The sequence below is a fragment of the Camponotus vicinus genome, unplaced genomic scaffold, assembly GCF_025532165.1.
Source record: "Camponotus vicinus isolate PSW18456_S1 unplaced genomic scaffold, iyCamVici1.0 SCAF_6, whole genome shotgun sequence".
Classification (NCBI taxonomy): domain Eukaryota; kingdom Metazoa; phylum Arthropoda; class Insecta; order Hymenoptera; family Formicidae; genus Camponotus; species Camponotus vicinus.
Window position 1 is genome coordinate 5,264,011 of NW_028141978.1, and position 22,102 is coordinate 5,286,112.

General features: G+C 28.7%; 4 protein-coding genes across 12 annotated transcripts; 2 read left to right on the top strand and 2 right to left on the bottom strand.

Annotated features, from left to right (window-relative positions):
* Positions 1-339: 339 nt before the first annotated feature.
* On the top strand, positions 340-8,451 carry LOC145973420 (PHD finger protein 14). 3 transcript variants are annotated; one of them, XM_083102764.1, is made up of 14 exons: positions 340-619; positions 2,292-2,456; positions 2,670-2,912; positions 3,001-3,212; positions 3,285-3,439; positions 3,523-3,797; positions 3,866-4,321; positions 4,388-4,682; positions 4,767-4,989; positions 5,065-5,246; positions 5,326-5,464; positions 5,543-5,802; positions 5,916-6,024; positions 7,599-8,451. In XM_083102764.1, exons 1-14 carry the CDS (start codon positions 577-579, stop codon positions 7,602-7,604), a joined length of 2,763 nt encoding a protein of 920 aa, XP_082958890.1. In that variant the 5' UTR covers positions 340-576; the 3' UTR covers positions 7,605-8,451. The 3 variants fall into 3 exon arrangements, with proteins under 3 accessions (XP_082958890.1, XP_082958889.1, XP_082958891.1); XM_083102763.1 differs by lacking the exon at positions 7,599-8,451 and adding an exon at positions 6,611-7,573 and having other exon boundaries at positions 341-619; XM_083102765.1 differs by lacking the exons at positions 340-619; positions 7,599-8,451 and adding exons at positions 1,883-2,066; positions 6,611-7,572.
* Positions 7,083-9,411, bottom strand: LOC145973425 (methionyl-tRNA formyltransferase, mitochondrial). The gene is made up of 6 exons (XM_083102786.1): positions 8,924-9,411; positions 8,657-8,854; positions 8,453-8,575; positions 8,000-8,178; positions 7,687-7,881; positions 7,083-7,453 (listed from the first exon to the last, which is right to left on the bottom strand). Exons 1-6 carry the CDS (start codon positions 9,139-9,141, stop codon positions 7,272-7,274), a joined length of 1,095 nt encoding a protein of 364 aa, XP_082958912.1. The 5' UTR covers positions 9,142-9,411; the 3' UTR covers positions 7,083-7,271.
* Positions 9,359-13,594, top strand: LOC145973422 (uncharacterized). Of its 6 annotated transcripts, XM_083102775.1 has the most exons (11): positions 9,359-10,198; positions 10,323-10,409; positions 10,633-10,703; positions 10,867-11,003; positions 11,106-11,217; positions 11,382-11,449; positions 11,525-11,607; positions 11,686-11,820; positions 11,902-12,191; positions 12,299-12,418; positions 12,823-13,594. In XM_083102775.1, exons 2-11 carry the CDS (start codon positions 10,347-10,349, stop codon positions 13,274-13,276), a joined length of 1,533 nt encoding a protein of 510 aa, XP_082958901.1. In that variant the 5' UTR covers positions 9,359-10,198; positions 10,323-10,346; the 3' UTR covers positions 13,277-13,594. The 6 variants fall into 6 exon arrangements, with proteins under 6 accessions (XP_082958901.1, XP_082958896.1, XP_082958897.1 ...); XM_083102770.1 differs by having other exon boundaries at positions 11,525-11,820; XM_083102771.1 differs by having other exon boundaries at positions 9,359-9,993; positions 11,525-11,820.
* A 758-nt stretch (positions 13,595-14,352) lies between these two features.
* Egl (Egl_like_exo domain-containing protein) lies at positions 14,353-21,072 on the bottom strand. Of its 2 annotated transcripts, none has more exons than XM_083101545.1 (8): positions 20,965-21,072; positions 20,362-20,469; positions 20,095-20,275; positions 18,488-19,979; positions 18,324-18,404; positions 17,997-18,241; positions 17,502-17,887; positions 14,353-17,342 (listed from the first exon to the last, which is right to left on the bottom strand). In XM_083101545.1, the coding sequence occupies exons 4-8, from the start codon at positions 19,898-19,900 to the stop codon at positions 16,999-17,001; spliced, it is 2,469 nt and encodes an 822-aa protein (XP_082957671.1). In that variant the 5' UTR covers positions 19,901-19,979; positions 20,095-20,275; positions 20,362-20,469; positions 20,965-21,072; the 3' UTR covers positions 14,353-16,998. The 2 variants fall into 2 exon arrangements, with proteins under 2 accessions (XP_082957671.1, XP_082957672.1); XM_083101546.1 differs by lacking the exon at positions 20,965-21,072 and adding an exon at positions 20,676-20,958.
* Positions 21,073-22,102: the final 1,030 nt, after the last annotated feature.

Genomic DNA, 22,102 nt, shown 5'->3' on the forward strand with positions numbered 1-22,102 from the left:
GGTACATGCAATTCCTAAAAGAATTGACTGATGAATTTGCTAAATTATTTTGGCAAGAAATAAAAATTACAAAACTAATTGTGTTTGTGGTAAAATTAACAATGTTGAATGGTTTAAAAATCGAAGATAAAATCTCTAAATCCAGGATTTTTCATCGAGGAACCCGCGAAAATGATCTGCATTTTCATTCGCGACAATAGAGTCGCAATGATTAATAAGATGCATGTTATTTTATGTAATATATATCCACGAACATTATTAACATTAACATTTTTAACTGTGCATTAATATATTAGAACTTGAACTTCCCGCGGAAGGACATCATAAACACATCATGGTACATCAGCGCCGCATCGTCGATGCACGGACGCCGCGTAGACAGGACGATACCGGACGGTAAAATAATCGCTTTTCCGTCAAAATCATTCGATATCCTTGCGAATTTTGATCCGCTCGAAGCAATAAAGTCCCACAGACAGCGATCGGGACGTGTTCGAGCGTAATATTCGTTCCAAGGGAAGCCGACGAGACCCACTTCTCATCCTATTTCGCGAATAAGATTCGCGGCGGCGAAGAATGTCGCAGGAAGACGACGTCGGATTTTTGTACAAAACAATGAGTAAGTTTTGACACAATCTATGAACGATTCAGTCTGTCAATCGCGCGATAAGATACAAGGAGTTCATTCATTCATCATTGGTTTGTTCATTAAGGATTTGAAATTATGGAATTTTATAATATAAAAGATGTTTGTTAATTGTAGATAGTAAGCAATTATGAAAGAAAAAGTTCAGTAATTTATTTTCTTCACTTTGTATGAACATTTAAATGCTGAGTGTGCCGATCGCACATTGTTTTAATTTGTTAAATAACAAATGATATAATTTAATAGAAAAATCATTCTTTATACATATATATAAAATTTGAGCGCTTTGAATATTGAATATTGAATGTAAAAATATATTAAAATATAATATTTAATATAATATAATATTTTCTTTAGCCCACAATATACAGAAATATAGTAGATATTAATATAATTATAGGGCAAGTGTGTAATTTACAATGCATTGATATGTGTATTATACTTCAATCAAGAAAATAAATATATATATTTAAAATAAAAATATAAATTTAAAAAAAAATATGTGTGTGTGTGTGAGTGTGTGTGTGTGTGTGTGTGTGTGTGTGTATGTATTTATTTTATTCAACACTATGTATATTTTAATATATATTTTCTGCAGTAATTTTATGATAGTTGATGATTGATGTGACAATAACATTAAAAAAAGTAAAAAATACATATATACACTAAATAAATAATTATATTACATTGAATACAAAATTTTCATACACAATTTTGTTAAAAAATTACATTTATAAATGTGAGACATATATTTATCTATAAAAAATTCTGTATGAATATCTTATATTTAATATAATATTTTTGTTTTTTCTTATATTATTATTGTATTGTCATTACTGTTATAATTATCATATTATGATAAAATTACTATAGAAGTTTGTGCATCAAATATCATAAACAATATTAATTATTGTTTAATCAATGTATGCATTATTGCATTATGAATTAGTTATCCTATAATTATATCAATATATATTGTATTTCTATATTACATTGTGTTTATTGTGCTTGTAATTTTAGTGCCTGTCATTATCATTATTGTAACAATCATATCTATTATTAATTCAATGCATATCAAGTGCATATGATAATAATAATCTAGTTTGTTTCTTTTGTGAATACATGATAATAACTAAAACCAACTACTTTATTATTATTATAGCTTTGTTATCATTTACTGACACACAAAATTAACCTAACATGTACCGGTAACGTAAATGCCCTCGGCATACATACATACGTATGTGTAAGTGACGTACTCGATGTGTACAATGTATATGGGAGGCTTTTAAAATTGTGTAACGTTCCAATATGTTAGGGATTTTGTACGAGAACAGTAATTGATAATTCGCGCTATAGAAAAATAATCGGATTTTAATCAAAGTCGCAAAAGATATTGAAAGCATCATGACTAGCACATGTATGTTCAAATTTACTTACAAACATAACCTATCATTGTTTGTGCATTTTTTTCCATAGAAATTTTAATCCAACACTTGGTCAGCAACATATATTGTTGCTTTTTCACAAATACATTTTCATACAAATATGTAACAATGAAAAAAACATTTTTCTCCATAAATATATTTTCTCCAAAAATATATTTGGATACTGTGTTTAGGAAAAATCAAATTATTCTTTACAGTTGAAAGAGATCCCAAGAAGAGAAGAGTAAAGCCAGTGGAATCAGCACAGCAGTCTTTGTTGGACTTTGATTTAGGAGAGAGTTCAGATGATAGCGATTTTAGGATCGAGGATCATTGTGAAGAATCAGATGATGATTCCGTAGATTCTAACGATGTTGGCAAAGGCGAGTTATATGAATTATATTATATGTTTGTGTTATGTGTTGCATAATATTATAAAATTGTCTCATATACTAATGGCAAGAAAAGAATGAAAGTAAAGTGCATATATTATAGGAATAATATTTTATGAAGATAAAAAGATGTAAAAAATTTATTTGCATATTTTATATATAATCTTGTAAGTAATATTTGTAATGAGACATTTTTCATAACAGAAGAGGAAGATGCATCCGAGGAATCCGACGATTCATTAGATGATCCATTGTTGAGAGGAAAGGACAATGCTGGTTTAACTGTGGAAGATGTTATCGAACAAGCTCGCCAACAAGCTTTAAAGGGTGCTCCTCTTGATGAGAAACTAAATAAAATGCTAATTTGTTGTGGTTGTTTAGGAGATAGAAGTGACGACATAAACGAGATTGTTGAATGCGATGGTTGTGGAGTTAGTGTTCATGAAGGTCTCTATCAAAAATATATTCAAAAATTATGTTTAAAATCCTTTTTATACTATACTATATATATTTATAAACAAACATTAAATTTCAGGTTGCTATGGTGTATCTGATGTAGAAAGTTTTTCGAGTACTGACTCCCTATGCCAATCAGCACCATGGTTCTGCGAAGCTTGTAGTGCGGGGATCGAAGATCCATCATGCGAACTCTGTCCTAACAGAGGTGGAATTTTTAAAGAGACAGATGTCGGGAAATGGGTTCATTTAGTGTGCGCTCTTTATGTACCTGGTGTTGCTTTCGGCGAAGTAAATTAATCTCATATCTTGTCTCATATAATAACATGTGTCTTGTATAATCTCATAAATTGTATATTTTAGGTTGATCGTTTGTCAAGCGTAACATTATTCGAGATGGCATACAGTAAATGGGGTGCAAAGACATGTTCTTTGTGTGAAGATTCACGTTATGCACGCACAGGCGTATGTATCGAATGTGATGCTGGAATGTGTCATACATATTTTCACGTGACATGGTAATACTTTCATTGAAAGAGCTCATCTCAATTTATATTCTCAAAGTTATGCAAATTTAAATTGCAAAATATTATTTTCACAGCGCGCAAAGAGAAGGCTTACTATCCGAGGCACACAGTGAAGAAGTTGATCAAGCTGATCCATTCTATGCACATTGCAAATTGCATTCTGATAAATCTCTCGTTCGTAGACGTAGACGTAATTGGTTAGCTTTGCAATTACGTGCGCAATATCGACAACAGGTGTTAAAGCAGCCTAATCATTTAGATACAGATGAACAACGTAGAATTCAAAGAAAATTGGCCAAACACAGACACAAATATTTAGCTCACAAAGCATCGCGTCCACCTCCATGGGGTATGTTAATTTTTTTTCATACAAATATTATATTAAATATATATATTTTTTAATACCATTAATTATAGTGCCAACACAAAAGATGCCACGCTTATTAACTACGTCTGCTTCTGCTTGCCGCCAATTGGCAAAGAAAGCCGAGCTGATGGGCGTAGATACAGCCGCATTGGAAGCACAAGAATCTCAGCTGGTAGCATTAGTCGACGTTAGAAAGAAGTGGCATATCGCTCCCGCCTTCAGCGTAGAATTTATCGGCTATTATTTGGATCGCAACTTGCGCGTGACATCCATGAAGAGACGATTACAGGAACTTCTCGATATTAATTCACAATTATTGAACGAACAACAAAAACTGGACAGAAAATACGACGAAGTAATGAAGGATAATGAGGAACAGATCAAAGTGAACGTAACGTTGAAAGAAAAGATCGAATTGTATCATCAAGTACTTAAGAGCGCCGGTTACACAAAGTCCCTACCATCAATCACTGATTTAGCAAAGCCAAGAATAGCACCTACGCTTGGTAAGAGTACATCATTTGAATTTTTAAACATAATGAATATAACGATGTATGTTTCTTATCTTATAGGTACAGGATTAGGCGTACCTACGGCAGCCGCTCTGAAAATGGGCGTTGGATTTCCGCTGCCTGTGGGTAAAGGTGTTGAAGGTGTACGCGAGGGTAGAGTGTTGAGCAGTCAGGCGGCACAAGAACAAAATCATAAAAGCGAGCTTACGACATTACGACATCAATGCGGTATCTGTAGACGATCGACTAATCAGCATCTTCTTGCAAAATGTGACACGTGTCATTTGCATTATCATTTGTCCTGTTTGAGTCCACCTCTAGCACGAATGCCTAAGAAAACAAGACAGATGGGATGGTATGCATGAAAGTATAAATAAGTATTATAAGCTCAATTATTGAAATTATTATATTAAAATTTTTCAATATTGCAATTTTGCAGGCAGTGTTCAGAATGTGATAAAGAATCATCAGGATCGGAAGTGGAACGCGTAGACACATCAGCGCCACGCAAATTAAGGCATTGTAAGGATGACGCCAATTCGACACCTACACCACCACAGGAAATGCAAGCAACTATGACTCCAAGCACACCTATTACGCTTAAGAATTCCACTAGCAATATAACAAACGTTATTGCTCCTGATACACATGCCACACCAAAAGTATTTATTTTATAAATAATAAGATTTAACTCGCTAGCGTTAATATGTAAAACACAAACAATTGTATCTTTGTAGTTAACTATTAAACCAATGGGACCGCAACCATCAACTATAGAACTTGCACAGACAACTGAGTCAATGTACAATCAACAATCCATTAATAATATCACTATAAGAGAGGGTTCACCAGAATACATGGTAGCTTCAGCAGATGGGACAGAATCTGTCTCCCAAAGAAGTGGAAAGAAGAGAAGGAGGTGTGTAAAATAATCTGAATAAATAATTTATGATTTATTTTTAAAAATATATCTAATTTATATAAATATTTTATTTTAGGGAAAAACATAAGAGGTATTCTCCAGATCCAATAACTGGAGTCAAACAAAGAAAAAGGAAACATAAAAGGAAAAGTTTAGATATAGAAAATCCAGAAGTTCAAAGTCAACCAGAATTTCACAGAAGAATTACAATAAAAGTATTTATTTGTTTTTTCTCTTTAATTGTATTAGCTTTATTGATTCAAACATTGAATAACAATTTTAATTGAACGCAGATAAAATCAATTCCACGACCGGAAGGAGATGCAGCTTCAGAATCGAGCCCACAAATGTTTGTAGCCACTTCCACAAGTACTGAAATCACATTGCCACCACCATCACCTGTGCCACCACCAACTGTAAATGTTCCTCCCGTAAACATGTCTGTGAATAGCAGCGGTCGACTATCGACGGGAACGAAGAGAGGGAAAGATACGGACCTTATGACGCAATGTAATGTCTGTGATACTCCCGGCACCAACCAAAATCTCGTTATGTAAGTTTTGAAATTAATAATTATGTTTAAATCTTAAAGTATTTAGAGTTATATTCTAGAATTGCAAGATGTTATTGTAATGATTTTTTTGCATTTATTCTTTTTTGTTTTAGGTGTGACGAATGTAAAAAGTGCTACCACTTTACATGCTTAGATCCACCTGTAAAAAAGTCTCCAAAGAGGAGAGGCTATTCTTGGCACTGTGCCGACTGCGATCCTAGTGTAAGTTCATAAATTTTTATTGTTCGTAAACAATATTTTTGAAAATATTAGAGATTGATGTACTTTTTATTTTGTCTATATGTATATTAAATGCATCACATGATACATAAAAGCTTTTAATAAACAATTATATAATGTAAAAATATTTTTTAGGTAATTTTTCTCTTTGTAACTTAGCCTACAATATATTTTTTTTGTTATACATATAATTTATAGAGACAATAAATACTAAATATGTGACAAAATATAAAGTACTTTAATCTGAAATGTATACGAATAATTAGTTGATTTGACTTCATGAAGAAATCAAACAGAAATTATAGGTATTGTCCCGTGATGATGTAAAAATTAATATTATAGGGAAGTGGGAACAGAAAGCTTTTTTGTCTGATGCAAACTAAATTATATTTATTGTTATTTTTTATGTTACTTTGCAGCAGACTAAAGAATTATACATTGAAGTATTTTGAACTCTATTTCATGTCTTCCTCTTAAAATATTGTCAATGGGGATATATATCACTCTGGCACATTAAATGTAATAAAAGAAAGAAGTTTTTATAGTAAAAATATTTCTTTTATTTCAGGCCTCTGAAACTGAGACTTAATATCAACAATTTTCTATCTACAACTACAATTCTACGTTCAAATAAATAAGGCATTCAATGTTGTTGTATATTTTTTTTCTTTTTTTTATAAGATACACAAGAGAACGAAGAAGAGAGAAATTTTGCTATAATTTAAAGAAAATCTATGAAAAGATTATTATTACAAACTTTCACTTGAAAATGATTTACTTGAGCCTTAGATTCACGCTATTTCTTTCACTGATTTTTTCGTAACGCTTTATAGTATTATATTGTAGCAATTCTGTGAAAAGAGAATTTTTAGCAAAAAAAAAATATATATATATATATATATAAAAAGAATATACAAAAGAATATTTTCGCATGATACAGAAAAGTATATCATTTTAAATACAAAAATACAAATTATAAAATATAAAATGAATAAAAACAACAATTTATAAATATTCCAGGATAAAAAAAAACATTGATATATAAACAAATCTTTTTATTCTCATAATAAAATCATTGCGTCAATATTACATTTTGTACATTCTAAATTATATAAATCTTGCTATTGTAGTAAATAAAATTTTAATATCATTATCTATTTCTCTGAATAAAATTATCATAGAATTATAAAGGAATTTTACAGTGTCTGGGACAAAAGTGGCGCTGTAAATTATATTACATTACTGTGAAAAAATATCTTTTCTTTCATTTTGCCCTGCATAAATCCATTTCTAAAGTCCATCGCGTTCATAGGTGAATAACCTGTTATTTTTACTTTTTTTACCGAGATCCAACTTTCTCCTTTACATGTCACAATTAATACATTGCTTTTCCAATCAAATCTTACCAAACCTGGAAAGTTGTTCACATCAATCACATGCCTTTTATTCGAAAATAATATGCAACACAATGTGTGTATGTATGTGTGTGTATGTATATATATATATATACATATATGTATAATTATATTTTCAGATAAATAATTTTTTTTTCCTAGGAATAAACTGAAGGTTTAACGTTTCACAATTCTTGGAATTGATTTAGTACTGTACTGAATCATACAGGAATGACGATTGATTGATTACCTGGTACATCATTCTTCACATTTGTTCTGCTAATCGGTTTCAACGTCTGCTGCACATCGAATAATTTTATTGTCTTATCACCAAACTTTGTGGTTAATGGGTACAATCCTAGGAGACCGCGATGCAGATCATATACATTTTTCGCAGTCATCTCGTCCCACTTCACCAAAGAAATCTTTGATGTAATTTTAGGTGCTACAATGTGTAATCATTGAGAAATATTAATAGCAAAAAATTTAATTAATTGAAACATGATTGTATTTTATTACTTAGTACAGTGGTAAAAAGATAAGTAAAAGATAGTAAAAGTTACCATACGTTATGCCTATTTTTTCTTGAGGTCTTGAGAGTGATAATACTTGTGGCAATTTCCCTATTACATTGACTAAAATATTTGCACCCATTTTTGCTAACTTGACATATAATTCTGGTAAAGTTTCATCTGGATGAATATCTAATTTTTCCTGTGCTACTATTTCCCCAATATCAAATCTGCAATAACATAAAAATAATGAGGAATCATTTGCAATCTATGTGGTGTACAGTTGGTTGCATATATTCATTCTTTTATTAGTGAAACTTGAATGTATAGATGGTTTTCTATTTTTTTCTATTAAAGAATTGAAAAAAAATTAAATAATAAAAATTTATAAAATTTTTCTACTCTGAAAAAGACTAAACTTGTATATAAATTTATCTCTTGTATCACATTTTTTTATTTTTTAAAAAATACTTAAAGAAAATAAATTTAAGAGAAAATGCTTACTTTTCTGGCATTATTTTCATGATTGTAATTCCTGTCTGTGTATCTCCATTAATTAAGGAATAAATTATTGGAGCTGCTCCTCTCCAGCGTGGTAATAGACTAGCATGCACATTTAACATACCACTGTGGCAAAAAAAAAATATATTAATACATATATTACAATACAATTTATGTATGTGTATTGAGATGGATAAAACAACTTACAGTGGAAAGGAATTTATAATATTTAAAGGTATCAAGTGGCCAAAGGAGACAACTATCCCAATGTGAAAATCTTGCAGATTGTCTTCAAGAGGCCATCGTTTAACATTGATTCCTTTTTCTTCTGCATATTGTATAACAGCATTCTTTTTTCCTTTATACGCAGATACAACTTCTAATCGACTTAGTTTTTTGGTTCTACTACATAATATGTAATTTATATATATACACATATATATTTTTATAATCAAAAGATAATAAAGTACTAACTATTCATTATACAAACTTCGTAAGCTTTCAAGAGCAAAGTTATCCGTCCCGAAAAATAATATATTCCATGGACCACTGGTTCGAATTGAATGCAATTTTTTCTTTTGAACATGCATACAATGCCAAGAGGTTACTTCACGTGGTTTTCCATAACTCTTGAATATTGTGAGAAAGTACGAATATTTACTTGTTATACGTGATGAATTAATGTTTAACATATCGTATTTTTTCTTTTACATAGAAGATTCACGAGTATTAACATTCATATTCTCTTCGTTAGAGATTTTACTTCTCTAGATACTTGAATATGACATGTTTGAAAAATGGAGAGAAACTCGAGGAACTCGACTATGATTTCATGTTTGTGTAATAATAATGAAGATGCAGCATTATTTTATCAAAGATTGTAAAGTTATAAGATATGTAAAAATTTTTTTAAAACATTTTAATACAAGTTATGAGTTTTTTCTTTAAACATAAATAAGTAAGGAAATTGTGTCATATTATGAATGAGTCATAGCATATAAAATATATAGATGGAACACCCACCAATCACAAATAGCTAAACTGAGCCTACTCGAAAGAAATCGAAAATCGCATTTGGATGCTTGCTTTATCCCCATTTGCCAATATTAGTAGCTAATGCTCCGTCTATGTATTTTATATATCTATGACCTATGACATCAGCTGATTAATTAGTTTAATTTTGTTCTTACTTTTGATGCATCTCTTGTGCTTAAAATGATATCTTTAAAGTAATATTATATTTGTCGCGTATAAAGTAAAGTTCTAAAAGCTTACGATAGGAATTCGGGAAAATTCTTTATTTGATAATCAATCTTCACTTTTGGCGTATGGTGTAATATATTTTTTTTTTACAATTCTCACATACAAAGGATACCATTACAGAGAATTTAATCTTTCACAATCAAATGTAAAAACTTGCAGCAGTTTTAAGTAATCAAGATTTGTTCCTTCGTAATAATTATTTTGTTTTGCGAGAAGATCTTTATATATAGAGTGTTTAATCCCGCAATAAAGAAAAAAAATTAGAGTTCAAAAAATGTTATGTATGTAAATTTTACGGATCTATGAGAGAGATATAAACAATGTATATGTAATATATATGTTTACATAATAATATATCTTTCTCTTGAATTTTTTTTCATTATACTTTCATTATGCTAATAACACGAAAATATTAATTTGATGACAAAGAATTTGCTTTGCATAATCAGTTTCTTTCTTCAAAATTAAAGATTTTTTTTCGCAAATGTATGTATATTTTTGTATGTGCAAAATTTTCTTTTGTTTCTAGCATATATTATTGTATAGCGATCACCAGCAATATTAGTCGATAATTACAGACTCATATATATCTTTAATTTTTTTCATAAAGGTCATTGAAAAGGCTGATAAAGTCATGTATGAACAAACTATAAACAAATATTATACTAATCTCGAATATCATTTTGTCACTAAAAAAGTGAGTGTGAATATATATATATATATATATATATATATATATATATATATATATATATATATATAGTACATATAAAAATATACTCTTAAAATAAATTATAAAATTTAATGTTAATATTGGAAACAAGAATCCTTAATTATTTACTTTTAATTATTTACTTTTGATTAATTATTTACTTTTGAATTCCTTAATTTATTACTTTTGATAAATGTATATTTTTTAGGAAGCATTAATAGTAATACATAATTTATCCAAACAAATAAAAAATAAGGGTATTAAGAATTTATCACAGAGGTAAATAATTTCCCATACAGCACAGAATATTGCTGCAATATTACTGCAATGTTCTGTGCTGTATGGGTTAATATTAAGATGCAGATGTGATATGATAAAAAATGTAAAAGATTCTATGTTTAGCATTATTTTTTAATAACTTCTCTTTTTTGTATTTGTATAGATTCTTTGATACAGCACTTATAATAGGAACACATTTACTTTATTTTGTACCTATTTGTAAACATATAGATGTAGTCGTTGCTATTATCGAATATTTACAATATTATGGTGGTCAATTTATGTTTAATCAAGAATATGGTATGTGTATAACATTATTTTTGCAATTGTAAAATATTAATTATATTGTTATTATTTTATTCATTTTTTTAAATATATTTATTTTTTCAATCTGTTTTGTAGACAAGGCAGAGTATGCATATAAGGAACATTATATACCTATATCATTAATGCTTACAGTTTTTAGTATGTGTAGAGAAGAAGCAATTATTTTATTTTTGCAACGTGCTATTATGTAACTATTTACTAAAGTTTAACTATATATTTAGTAATGTTATTATATTTATAGTTACATTTATTACATATGATATTTCATTTAATGTTGTGTATTTCTTGTATTAACATATATTATGAACTTTATACACACACACACACACATTCATTATGTTTATATTCTAGAAACGATTCAGCATTATTTATGAGCGAAATTTTTTTTTACTATATTAAAATTATGATAAATGAATCAAGTAAGAAAAATATGTTGTTAATGTAATGTAAAAATATGCTTTTTATCTTATAATTAAAATCTTAAATTTACACAGATCAGAAAAATGAAATGATAATTCTAGAAGATTCAGACTTGTATGCAGTTATTAATTGTTTAATGATAATGGATAATTCTTGTGTAAATAAAATTTGGATTCAAGAATCAATAAGACAAAAATTCTTAAAGCTTATAAAAAAATATCTTAATTATTTTAAGTGTCCCATTCATATACTTCGATCACAACAAGAGCTATTACTTACATTTAATACACCTTGTAAGAGCACAATGAGCACCATATCTATATGGTCAGAGGATATTGTAACTGCAAAGAATTTAGCTTCGTGCTTAGATGTACATAATTTAAATTACATACAGTATCTCCAAAAGAATTTATTTAAACATTATTGAAATATTCCTTTTTTTGTTATTCAGGGAGATATCATATTCATAAATACACATATGGATTTTACTGGTGGCGTTTTGCTTGTGCCTTTTGCAAGAATAATTGACAATTTAATAAATCATATAATTATGAATAGTATCGACAAAACGAATTTGCATATATTTGATATAACTCCACCTAATAACGCTATAAAAATAAATGCAGAACATTTGACATCAAATCCTGTAATTCATAATCTGTTTTATGATGGCATATGGCAAAAACCTGTGAAAGGCATGTATTGGAAACGTAATGACGAAATATTTGCAAATGCAACAAAGTATGAGTATTTTTTTATCTTATTTTCAACTACAATAATTTTGCGAGCTTAACAATTTAATACATAAAACGTATATTAAATTTATAATCAATTTATTATTATTGTAGCGACGATATTAGGAGATGCGTTAAATCAGCAGAGAAAGGATTCGAAATTTGGCATGCTTATACCATTGCTTCTAGAATAGAAATATTATCTAAGCTTGCAAAAACATTAATATACTATCGGTATGTTAAGTCTTGTAGGTTGTACATTTTTGCCTTATTCATGATTATATATGAGTTACAATGTCGTGTCGCAATTTTAAGTATCTCAAAGTGCTTAAAGAAAGTTACAAAAAAACATATATTCCTTAATACTTGTAAAAAATAATCGTATAATGAGAATTGAAAAATAAATTTTAAATATTTTTTTATTAATTAAGGCCTTTGGGATATTCTATTGTTAAAAATATTAATAATAATAATAGATTCAAAATGATCTAAAATGATCCTTAAAGATTAAAAAGATAAAAAAAAATTTATTTACACAATATTGTTTAATGTATTTCTTATTTTACATATACATAGATGTATATGCATATTTATGTTAATTCAATCTTGTGATAATCTTTTATTCTAATTTTTTTTAGCGAATTTCTATTATCAACTTTAATATCAAAATGTGTGCAATTCGCATGTCTTTATGAAAATTCAAACGGTTATTGTACTCTAGAAGAAAAATACGAACTAATAATAACTCGTAAACCAAAAGGCATTATTATTCTTAAAGAAGAAAATGAAAATACTTTATTTTTTCGATTGATGCAAAGTTTACTTGCTGGAAATTCTGTTATTGTGATATTTAATGCAAATTTTTGTAATTTATCACGATATTTTAACATATTTTCAATATCTGGCATACCTCCAGGTGTCATTAATATGTTATCAAGTGAAAACATAACAGATTTAGAATCAAGATTATGTGGAACAGAATATTCAATTTATGCAAAACGATTTTTCTCGGAAGGAAATTTAATTGAAAAATATATCAATTCATACACGCAACTTAGCCTACCAAAACAAGTTATACATCCTCTTAAATAATTTTATATAATATAAGCCAAATAATTTTTGATTAAAGTATAAAAATGTATACATATATAATCTATGTGCATAAAGTTGATGTATTTTGTTTATATATATTACAATAGAGAAGCAATATATTTCTGTCATTTATTATTCAATTCTTTAAAATATAATACTAATGATTAGATAATTGTATTACAGTGTATTCTATAAATCAAAAGACTAAAAGAGAAGAAATTTAGAATATGTCTTATATTTTTACTTTTATTTATATAGACTAGATTAATATGTAATCGCAATGTTATTAATAAAATTATTAAAATATCTGACACTTGACATGCAAACTATTTACATTTTGTAATATGTAATATTTTTTTATACATGTATTATCTCTATAAATAAAAAAATGATTATTTTGTAATTATTATTTTATTATAAATGAATATATATATATATATATATATATATATATATATATATATATATGTATGTATGTATATATATGTGTGTGTGTGTGTGTGTATTTTTTTTAGTATTCATTATTCATAAATTGTGTTCTATTTATGTTTGGATCTCATGATCCAAATAAATAATAAAAAAGATAATTGCCAAATGAAAATGATGAAAAAAGTTGAAAGAAATATATATATATATATATATATATATATATATATATATATATTTCTTTCAACTTTTAAAAATATATATATATATATATATATATATATATATATTTCAACTTTTCACACACACACACACACACAACTATATGTATATGTTTTGCTTTTCTACAAACAAAATGTGTTATAAAAATCTTCAATTACTAATATTGACCACTAAATATAGGGTCAAAATTTGAATATTTTACAATCTTTAAAATGATTCATGTAACTAAAAATATAAAAGCTTCTCTTTTTATTATACATATATTTTTTAAATACTTTTTTATATTTTCAGATTTCTTAGAATTACAGCATTTGTATGATAAAAAAAAAAAAAAGAAAAAGAATTTATCTCTTTTTTACTTACTTGTACATATATAGATATATACAGTTTAAAGTGTAAAACATAAATAATGCATTAATTTTTTTTATAATATTCTTTATTACGTACATTTGTTTTAGGTTTTATTTTGCATCAATATGTAATAAATTAGTCATCGTTAATAATTATGTAAATCAGCATCCTTTTGTATAAATATTTTTGTGATGTTCTTTGCTTTTAGTATAATTATTATATGTATAATTTGATATACAAATGCATTATAAAATAATTCATACGATCCATCCTTAAAATATTGTCCATAATATTAAATCATCCAGATAATTAGAAAGGAAAATGTAATAGTAATAAATATAGAATAATGACACTAAAACATTTTCTTTTCCGAAAATCTCAGGCATTGAACGAAATAACAATTTAAATAATTAATTAATAAACTTGCAGACTTATCACCAAACAAATACTGTACAATTTTTCTGTCAATTCTTTGCACTCATCTGAATTAAATTGGACTGAATCCTGCAGTAGATAAAAAAATATTCTTTTACACACTGCTTAAATCTTAACAAATAGTGAATAATTTTATAAATTAACAATAATTAATTTAATTCAAAATTCATTCAAAATCATATAGAATATGCACATTATTTAAAAAAAATCAATGTACGAATGCAAAGATATGGATGATTGTCGATATACAGAAAAAAATTTGTGTTATAAATATATAACAATTATTATTATATAATATTTTGTATTATGCATTTATAGAAATTTGTGTTATGATATTAGATTACTAGGGATTAAGAAAGAATTTAAGATATATCTAAAAAGAGATATATAACATGAATAAAATTAAACCCAAAACTACATAAAGATGTTTTACATTCGAATATATAAAAAATTCTATCAAGTTCTTTCATTCTGAATATAATTTATATATAGCAATAATAATGTTGTGTATGTATATATGATGTTGCCATTTTCATAAAGTTCCCGTATATCGAGTATCATTCGCAATGTGAAAATTATTCCAACATAAAATAATATTATAACGCATAAATAGAGCTGCCGAAATAATTTAAATACCAAATATAATATTTTTATACATGCGCAATGAATCAAATTGCATTTTTTCTAATAACAATGCAGTTATATATTCCACAAAACGAAGTTTTTACATAATTATTATTTTCTCTTATTGTTTTGTTTTTTCAACTATAATGAGAAATAATAAAAACATTTACATTAAAATATTAAGAAACGTTCGATGTACTTTTAAAAATTTTTAAACTTATAAAAGATATTTTTTATCAATATCAGTATTCGATTATATAGAAATAAGCTTATGTAGATTGTCCATATATATATTGTAACAATTTTTTTAATAATTTATGAATAGCATACACGAGACAGTTGAATAATTTGATACTAGTTGAGCCTCAGATTCCATTGATAGTAAATATAATGAGAATGATTTGTTAATGACTCATTTATATACTTTCCCTTATATATTTTCATAATATATTTTTAATATTAAAAAAAGGTGATGCAATTGATATGTATATTATATAAACATATTATTTTCTTATGTGTAAAGTATTGCACTAAAAACACTTTCAATTTGTAATAATGAATTATAGGTCTCTTACAATCGTTATTTTATCAATTTATTTGGCAGTTCATATATTAATGATATTGCTATATTACAAGAGTGAAAGCAGATCTTTATGATATCCTCATGAATAATGCACAGACTTTATTTAATGCTATTAAATTATAATCTCTTATTGGAAGTGCAAGCATAATTATTCATTAAGCACATATAATTATATAGAAATATAAAATGTATCTATTTGTTAATTTACTGTACATATTCTATTCTTAAATTGGCACTTGTATATATAGTTATATATATATACGAAAATAAGTTGCATCTGTAATGTAAGGAAGAAGAGATCTACATAAATTTATCTCCTGTGCACAAATTCTGCAGAGAAAAAGTATTTGCTTAAATAAATCACTGTTATGCTCTATTATTGCCGATAATTCGTTTCTTTTAACAAGTCACACAAAGTAGGCCATATAGAACTCTCAGAAATTAGCGATTTTAATGCAGTACTTCACATAAAAAAATTTTTTAAGCATGATATGCATCTCTTTTGTTAATTTCTCGCAATGCTATCATTAATAATCATGCTTATACAAACGGTATAACAATTCTTCTGTTAAAATGTATATACAATTTGCTTAAAAAGAAACAGCAATTTTTTAATCGTCTTTTAATCATTTAATTTCGAATTGAACATAAAACGCGCTACAATTTGTAATTTGTCAAAAATTACAGTGCAGCTATTAAAAGCCTTGTCTATACTAATATTTTATCATTAAATACGATTCGGTCTTTCTTAAATGCTTGTAAAAGAAAGGTAATCTTTAGGCAGATAAAAATAATATCCTCGTATAAAATTAATAACCTTTTTGCAAAAATCTGATTATTCTATCATCAGATTTGAAAAGGCATATATAGCAAGGCTTATTTCGTTTAAGACACTTTTTAAGGGAGCAGAGATGCCAGAAAGCATATGTTTTGTAAATTTCGCTAGTTCTGCTCTATATGAATCTTATTATATTACATAAAATAGATAAATTTTAACTACTTTTTTCTTATGCATTCATTCTCTTTTATAAAAAACCTATAAATGGCAACTTTTCTACTACTTTCACAGCAGCTGTAATATCTATTTTTTTGGCGAATTCTGTAATCTTACTCTCTCTTTCTCCTCCTCGCTGACAAAAATTCTAGTAATTACTATATCACCTGTACTAAGTGTTTGACAAGCCACAGTACTTCTAGCAGCTTGGCGATCACTTTGACACATGCAGACGCATTTGGTAGGTGATGCATCAGCACTGTTGGCAGAAAGCTGATCAGTTGCACAGCTAGTAACAGCTGATAATATAGCTTCCAATTTTTCTATCTTTTCCAGCTTATCCATTCGCCCGTCTGAGAGTATTTCATCCATCATTTGCATCGATTCGGTTAAGCTTGGGGTGTCAGCATTTCGTGGGGACAATATACCACCTAGAGAAATTGATTTCAAACTCATTATGCAAAATCAATAAATCTAAGATATACGAGAAATAATCTTTTTGTTTGAATTAATATGAATTGATAATTTTTATTTTAATTAAAATGCGCAAAATGTGTGTGTGCTCATTTTGATGTAGTAAACTCTTTTACCAGAATGAGAATTTTCCGATGTGTAACTTTCCAAACTCTGATATTCAGGATCATCTGTCTTATCCTCATCATCATCATCACTACTGTCAGCTTTATCCTGGCCCATATTCTCTAATTTTTCCAGTTTTTTAGCAACTTTATGACTTCCTTTAAGTTTTTCCTTTTCATCCTCAGTAAGATCCATATAACGGAGAAGTCGCATTTCGCGGTTACTTAATACGATATTTTTATTCGTTGCTTCTTCCATTCTTTTTTTCAGATCTGCCATCTCAGTTTCCATTTTTCGTTGTCTCTTACGCGTTTTTACATCTTCTGGTCTTATATGCATTTGAATTTGTTCTTCGCATAATTCTGCAAAAAGACCTTGTACTTCCGGCTTTATAAGTCTGTTAATAATATACAGAAATCTTCATTAGAGAAATCATATATGAAATTTGCTGTGTTATTAGCTTTATAAAATTTAACTATTCAAAATAATAGCGAATAAAATTATACCTAGACATGGCATTATAAACTTGAGGTACAAGGCTCAAAACATCGCTGCTTGCATAAATTAACATGTCTCGCGTCATGGGCCGTCGAGACCAATAACGTTGATCTTTACGATAAATATTTTTCAATTGTTCCTTAAGCGGATTACATGGAGCACCGTAATGATCGCACAAGGTGTTCAGATTAACATTTTTGACTTTATACACAGGCTTTCCTGTTTCTTGGAACTGAAGCACTGCATGTGCTGCCTAGTATGAGATATTACAATTTCAAATTACACTTTTAATAATATGTTAATGTTTATTTGGAAAAAAAAGCAAGAAACATTACCTGTGTATCAAAAACATTCATCAATGTAATCTTAAACTGATTGTATAAATTGACACTATCATTTCTACAATCATGAATCACCTGTAAAAGTAAGTGCAATTTTATGCGATTGAACTAATTATATGTATATTTTTTCTATTATTACTTAATGATATTTTGGTTACCTTAATAACATGAGGATGTTCTAACAATTTCTGAAGACCTCCCTCTTGAACGAGTCTCGGACATGTGAATAAATCGAACATATATGCTTGACCACTCATTGTACCAATTTGTACAAGTGTCAATTGTCCCTTGACACCAAGATTTATGCCCTCACAATCAAAAGACACGACCACTTTACCATCGGGAGGAGGCTTCCGAGGATTTATTATATCTTCTATAACTTGAAGACTTTCCCGCGTTGTTGCTATCACTCTAGTCTGTTGTAATACTTTCAGTTTCCATGCATCGCCCATTTGAGCGGTTTGTAAACTGCGATCCCGCTCCGTATTATCCGCTAGAGTCCTCATAACGATTGTATTGAATCTTTGCTTGAGACTCTGCTGTTGCAAACTAACAGGCGGTGAATTATTATTATTATTGCTCTCGACAGGTGATGTGCATGCGTTTTGCACCGAATTAGATTGAAGTGTTGCATTATTATAGACATTCTCTGATTGATTTAAAGATGGTTGAGAGAATTGAATCTTGCTCGGTGAAACGACCGGTACTGCATTATTCGTATGAGTCACACTGTTACGCTGACTGCCACTTGTAATTTTTGTTTTTGCAGCCACAGGCTCTGTCACAGAAGATTTCGGTCGGCCTATCAATGTCACTAAATTAGTTTGCACATGAAAAGCATCCGGGAACATTTTTATAAAAGTAGATAAATCCTGTGGTGTCTTAAATATAATTGTCCAATTTTCGTGCAAGAATTTTTCATTGACCATATTAAATAGTTGATCTATAAGAATTGGGCCTTTCCGTTCAATGCATATACAGAAAAAGTCTAACAGCTTGGCTGTAACATCAGGATCTATTGGGATATCTGGTTCTAGTTCATGAAAAGGTTCTGCTTTCATGCCTTCATATTGCTTCAATATTACGTTATCTTCGCTGATTATAAACGCATCGGGGTACTTCAAAAGAAAATCGCGGAATTCCTTATAGTGTTGACCAGATATATGCCTAACTTCTGGCGAGGCTTGCGATCGATGACCTAAGAGGCTTTTGATAGGGACCTCGGTGCCCACTCCGTATTGCAATAACTTATTTGTAAAGTATTCTACGGCCTCGCGAGCATAATCACGTTTACCGGATTTATTTCCGCTTTCTTCTTCTACAATCGGTTGAAATGTATTAACGGACACGTAATCGCCGTCGATCAAAAATAGTGCCGGATATTGTGCTAGAAATTTCTTAAGGCCACTTTGCGATCCTCCTGCTATCTGACGCATTTCCTTGGTGAAGCCTTTTGCTCCAAATTGGCAGCTTAGATCATGCAATGTACGTGGACCACCCTTGTCCATTAGTCGTTCAAAGAAGAAGAGAAGAGTCATGTTTCTGACCATTTCATACTCTGAGCTATCCATTTTTATATATCTATAGCCACACCTTTGAAAAATTTATATTTTTATTAGGTTCTTTTTCCTTAAAATGTCAAGATGATTCCTGCAAGAGCAAAAAAGGAAAAAGATGAAAATTTTATAGTAAATATTAGATTCTTTGAAAATATTTTTATTGCTTAGAAAGTTAAATATAGTCAAATTTATTGTGTAATATTTACCGTCATAGTAATGTTGAAATACCAAAGGCACATTACTAAACTATCACCATTTTGTATTTATGCCTTTATAAGAAATATATCCAAGATTTGTTGACCACTGATGGATATATTTATTGAGATTAAATAATTTCTAATTGAACTAAACAATCGCATAACCAGCATAATGGAGGAAAAGGTTAATCTGAAAATTTCAAATGTTTGAAGATTCAAATGTTTCAAGATATGTTTATCTATAAAAAAGTCTTCCCAGATGAAATATGTACATACCTTAGTCCAACATGGGTAAAATTGCATTATAATAATTTACTTTCAATCATCATTAATTATCTTTGCATGTTTTTCAGAAACAATACATTATAAGATCTTCTCTTCCTCCTGTGGATGATAATATACAAATGTTAATGAGATTAGTTTAATCTGAAGATTAAGATTAAGATTTCTGATGCTATCTAACTCGGAAACATCCAATGCAAATTAACAATAAAAGTTACATTTATTGTCTGAATTAATAAGTTTTGATATTTTTTGAATTAAAATGCAAACAAGTGTCATAATTGAGACATATGCTTTTGCACGTTTACTTCTACATCAAGCGACGTTATTTTGCAGCCAAGGCAAACGGCCTCAAAGAATAAGTCTTGCGAATTTGCAATTTATTAGAAGAAAGCGTATTTGTGTAAAAAAATGTGTATTTCTTGGCGTAATTTTTATAGGTCAAGCAATTCTCGCGTAGTTAGAAAGGGAGAGACGAAAACGAAAAGCAAACGAGCGATTTCCCAGAGGTTATTGGACGACTTCGTGGATTCCCACGATCGTGTCCTCGTCGCCGTTTGCAGTATCGACTCTCTCACTCTCTCGTCGACGATGTACCTTGGCAGCGGTGCACGACAGAATCACAGTTAACCCCAATGCGATGCAATGCATGCAATACGTAACGTATCTCGAAGAGCATATCCAGAGGTGCGTTCGAAAATTTTAATCATAGAATAGAGTAGCATTGAATTGAACCAATCAGGACAAAGAAAGCCTTGCTCTTTTGTGGTTCTGATTGGTCAATTAAATGCTACTTTATTCCACGAGAATTTCCGAAGAGAATTTCCGAATGCGCTCCAGCATACTTGCTGAATCCCTGTTTGGGACAAACATCAGAGGGATCCTCGTGCACGATGACAGACGACGTGACTGGGACCCGGAATCAGGGACCGTCACCTGTCACTTGGCTTCCAGCTGTATGTACATATCTGTGGCCATAGCGGAAATGGGAGCGGAAATGTCATGCGTCTCCTTATTTGGATTTATTTTTTATAATTTACCTTTTAAGAGATTGAAAAAATTATATATAATTTAGTTCAAAAGTTGTATCTTTTATCATTTGGTAGAGTTAATCGTATATTTTATTGTCAATATAAGTCGAAGAGAACGAATTCTATACGTATTTCATTATTGTTTTCTCGATTACTGTCCTTAATTAATGCATCCGTCGTTCAAAAGTACTTTTTTCTGAAATAAAAAGCTACAGAGAAGACATATATATATTTAATATATATTTAATATTTTTTGCAAATTTTATGTTTATTTTATATTTTTATTAATATGATGTGTGCTTTTAATTGTGTTAAGCTGTTTAAATTTTTATTGTTTATATATTTAAAAGAGACGGTTAATCACATATTTTACAGAAGAAATATATACAAAATATTTATTATTTCATTGACTTCAAAATATTGTATACATGGGATGATATTAGTTGTTATTTTTATATTCCATTTAATTATTACAAAATTTATTTATACTTTGAGAATTTGTTAATATATTTAAAGATTAAAAAATTCATTATCTTATCTGACAAATTGTATCTGTATGAAAAAAAAGAAAATATTTGCTAATGGGTCACATTGCAAAACAATAAAATACATATACACACGCGTAAATATATATACATAATACATACATATACACACACATACACATACACACATAATTTAAATAATAATATAGTCAAGACTAG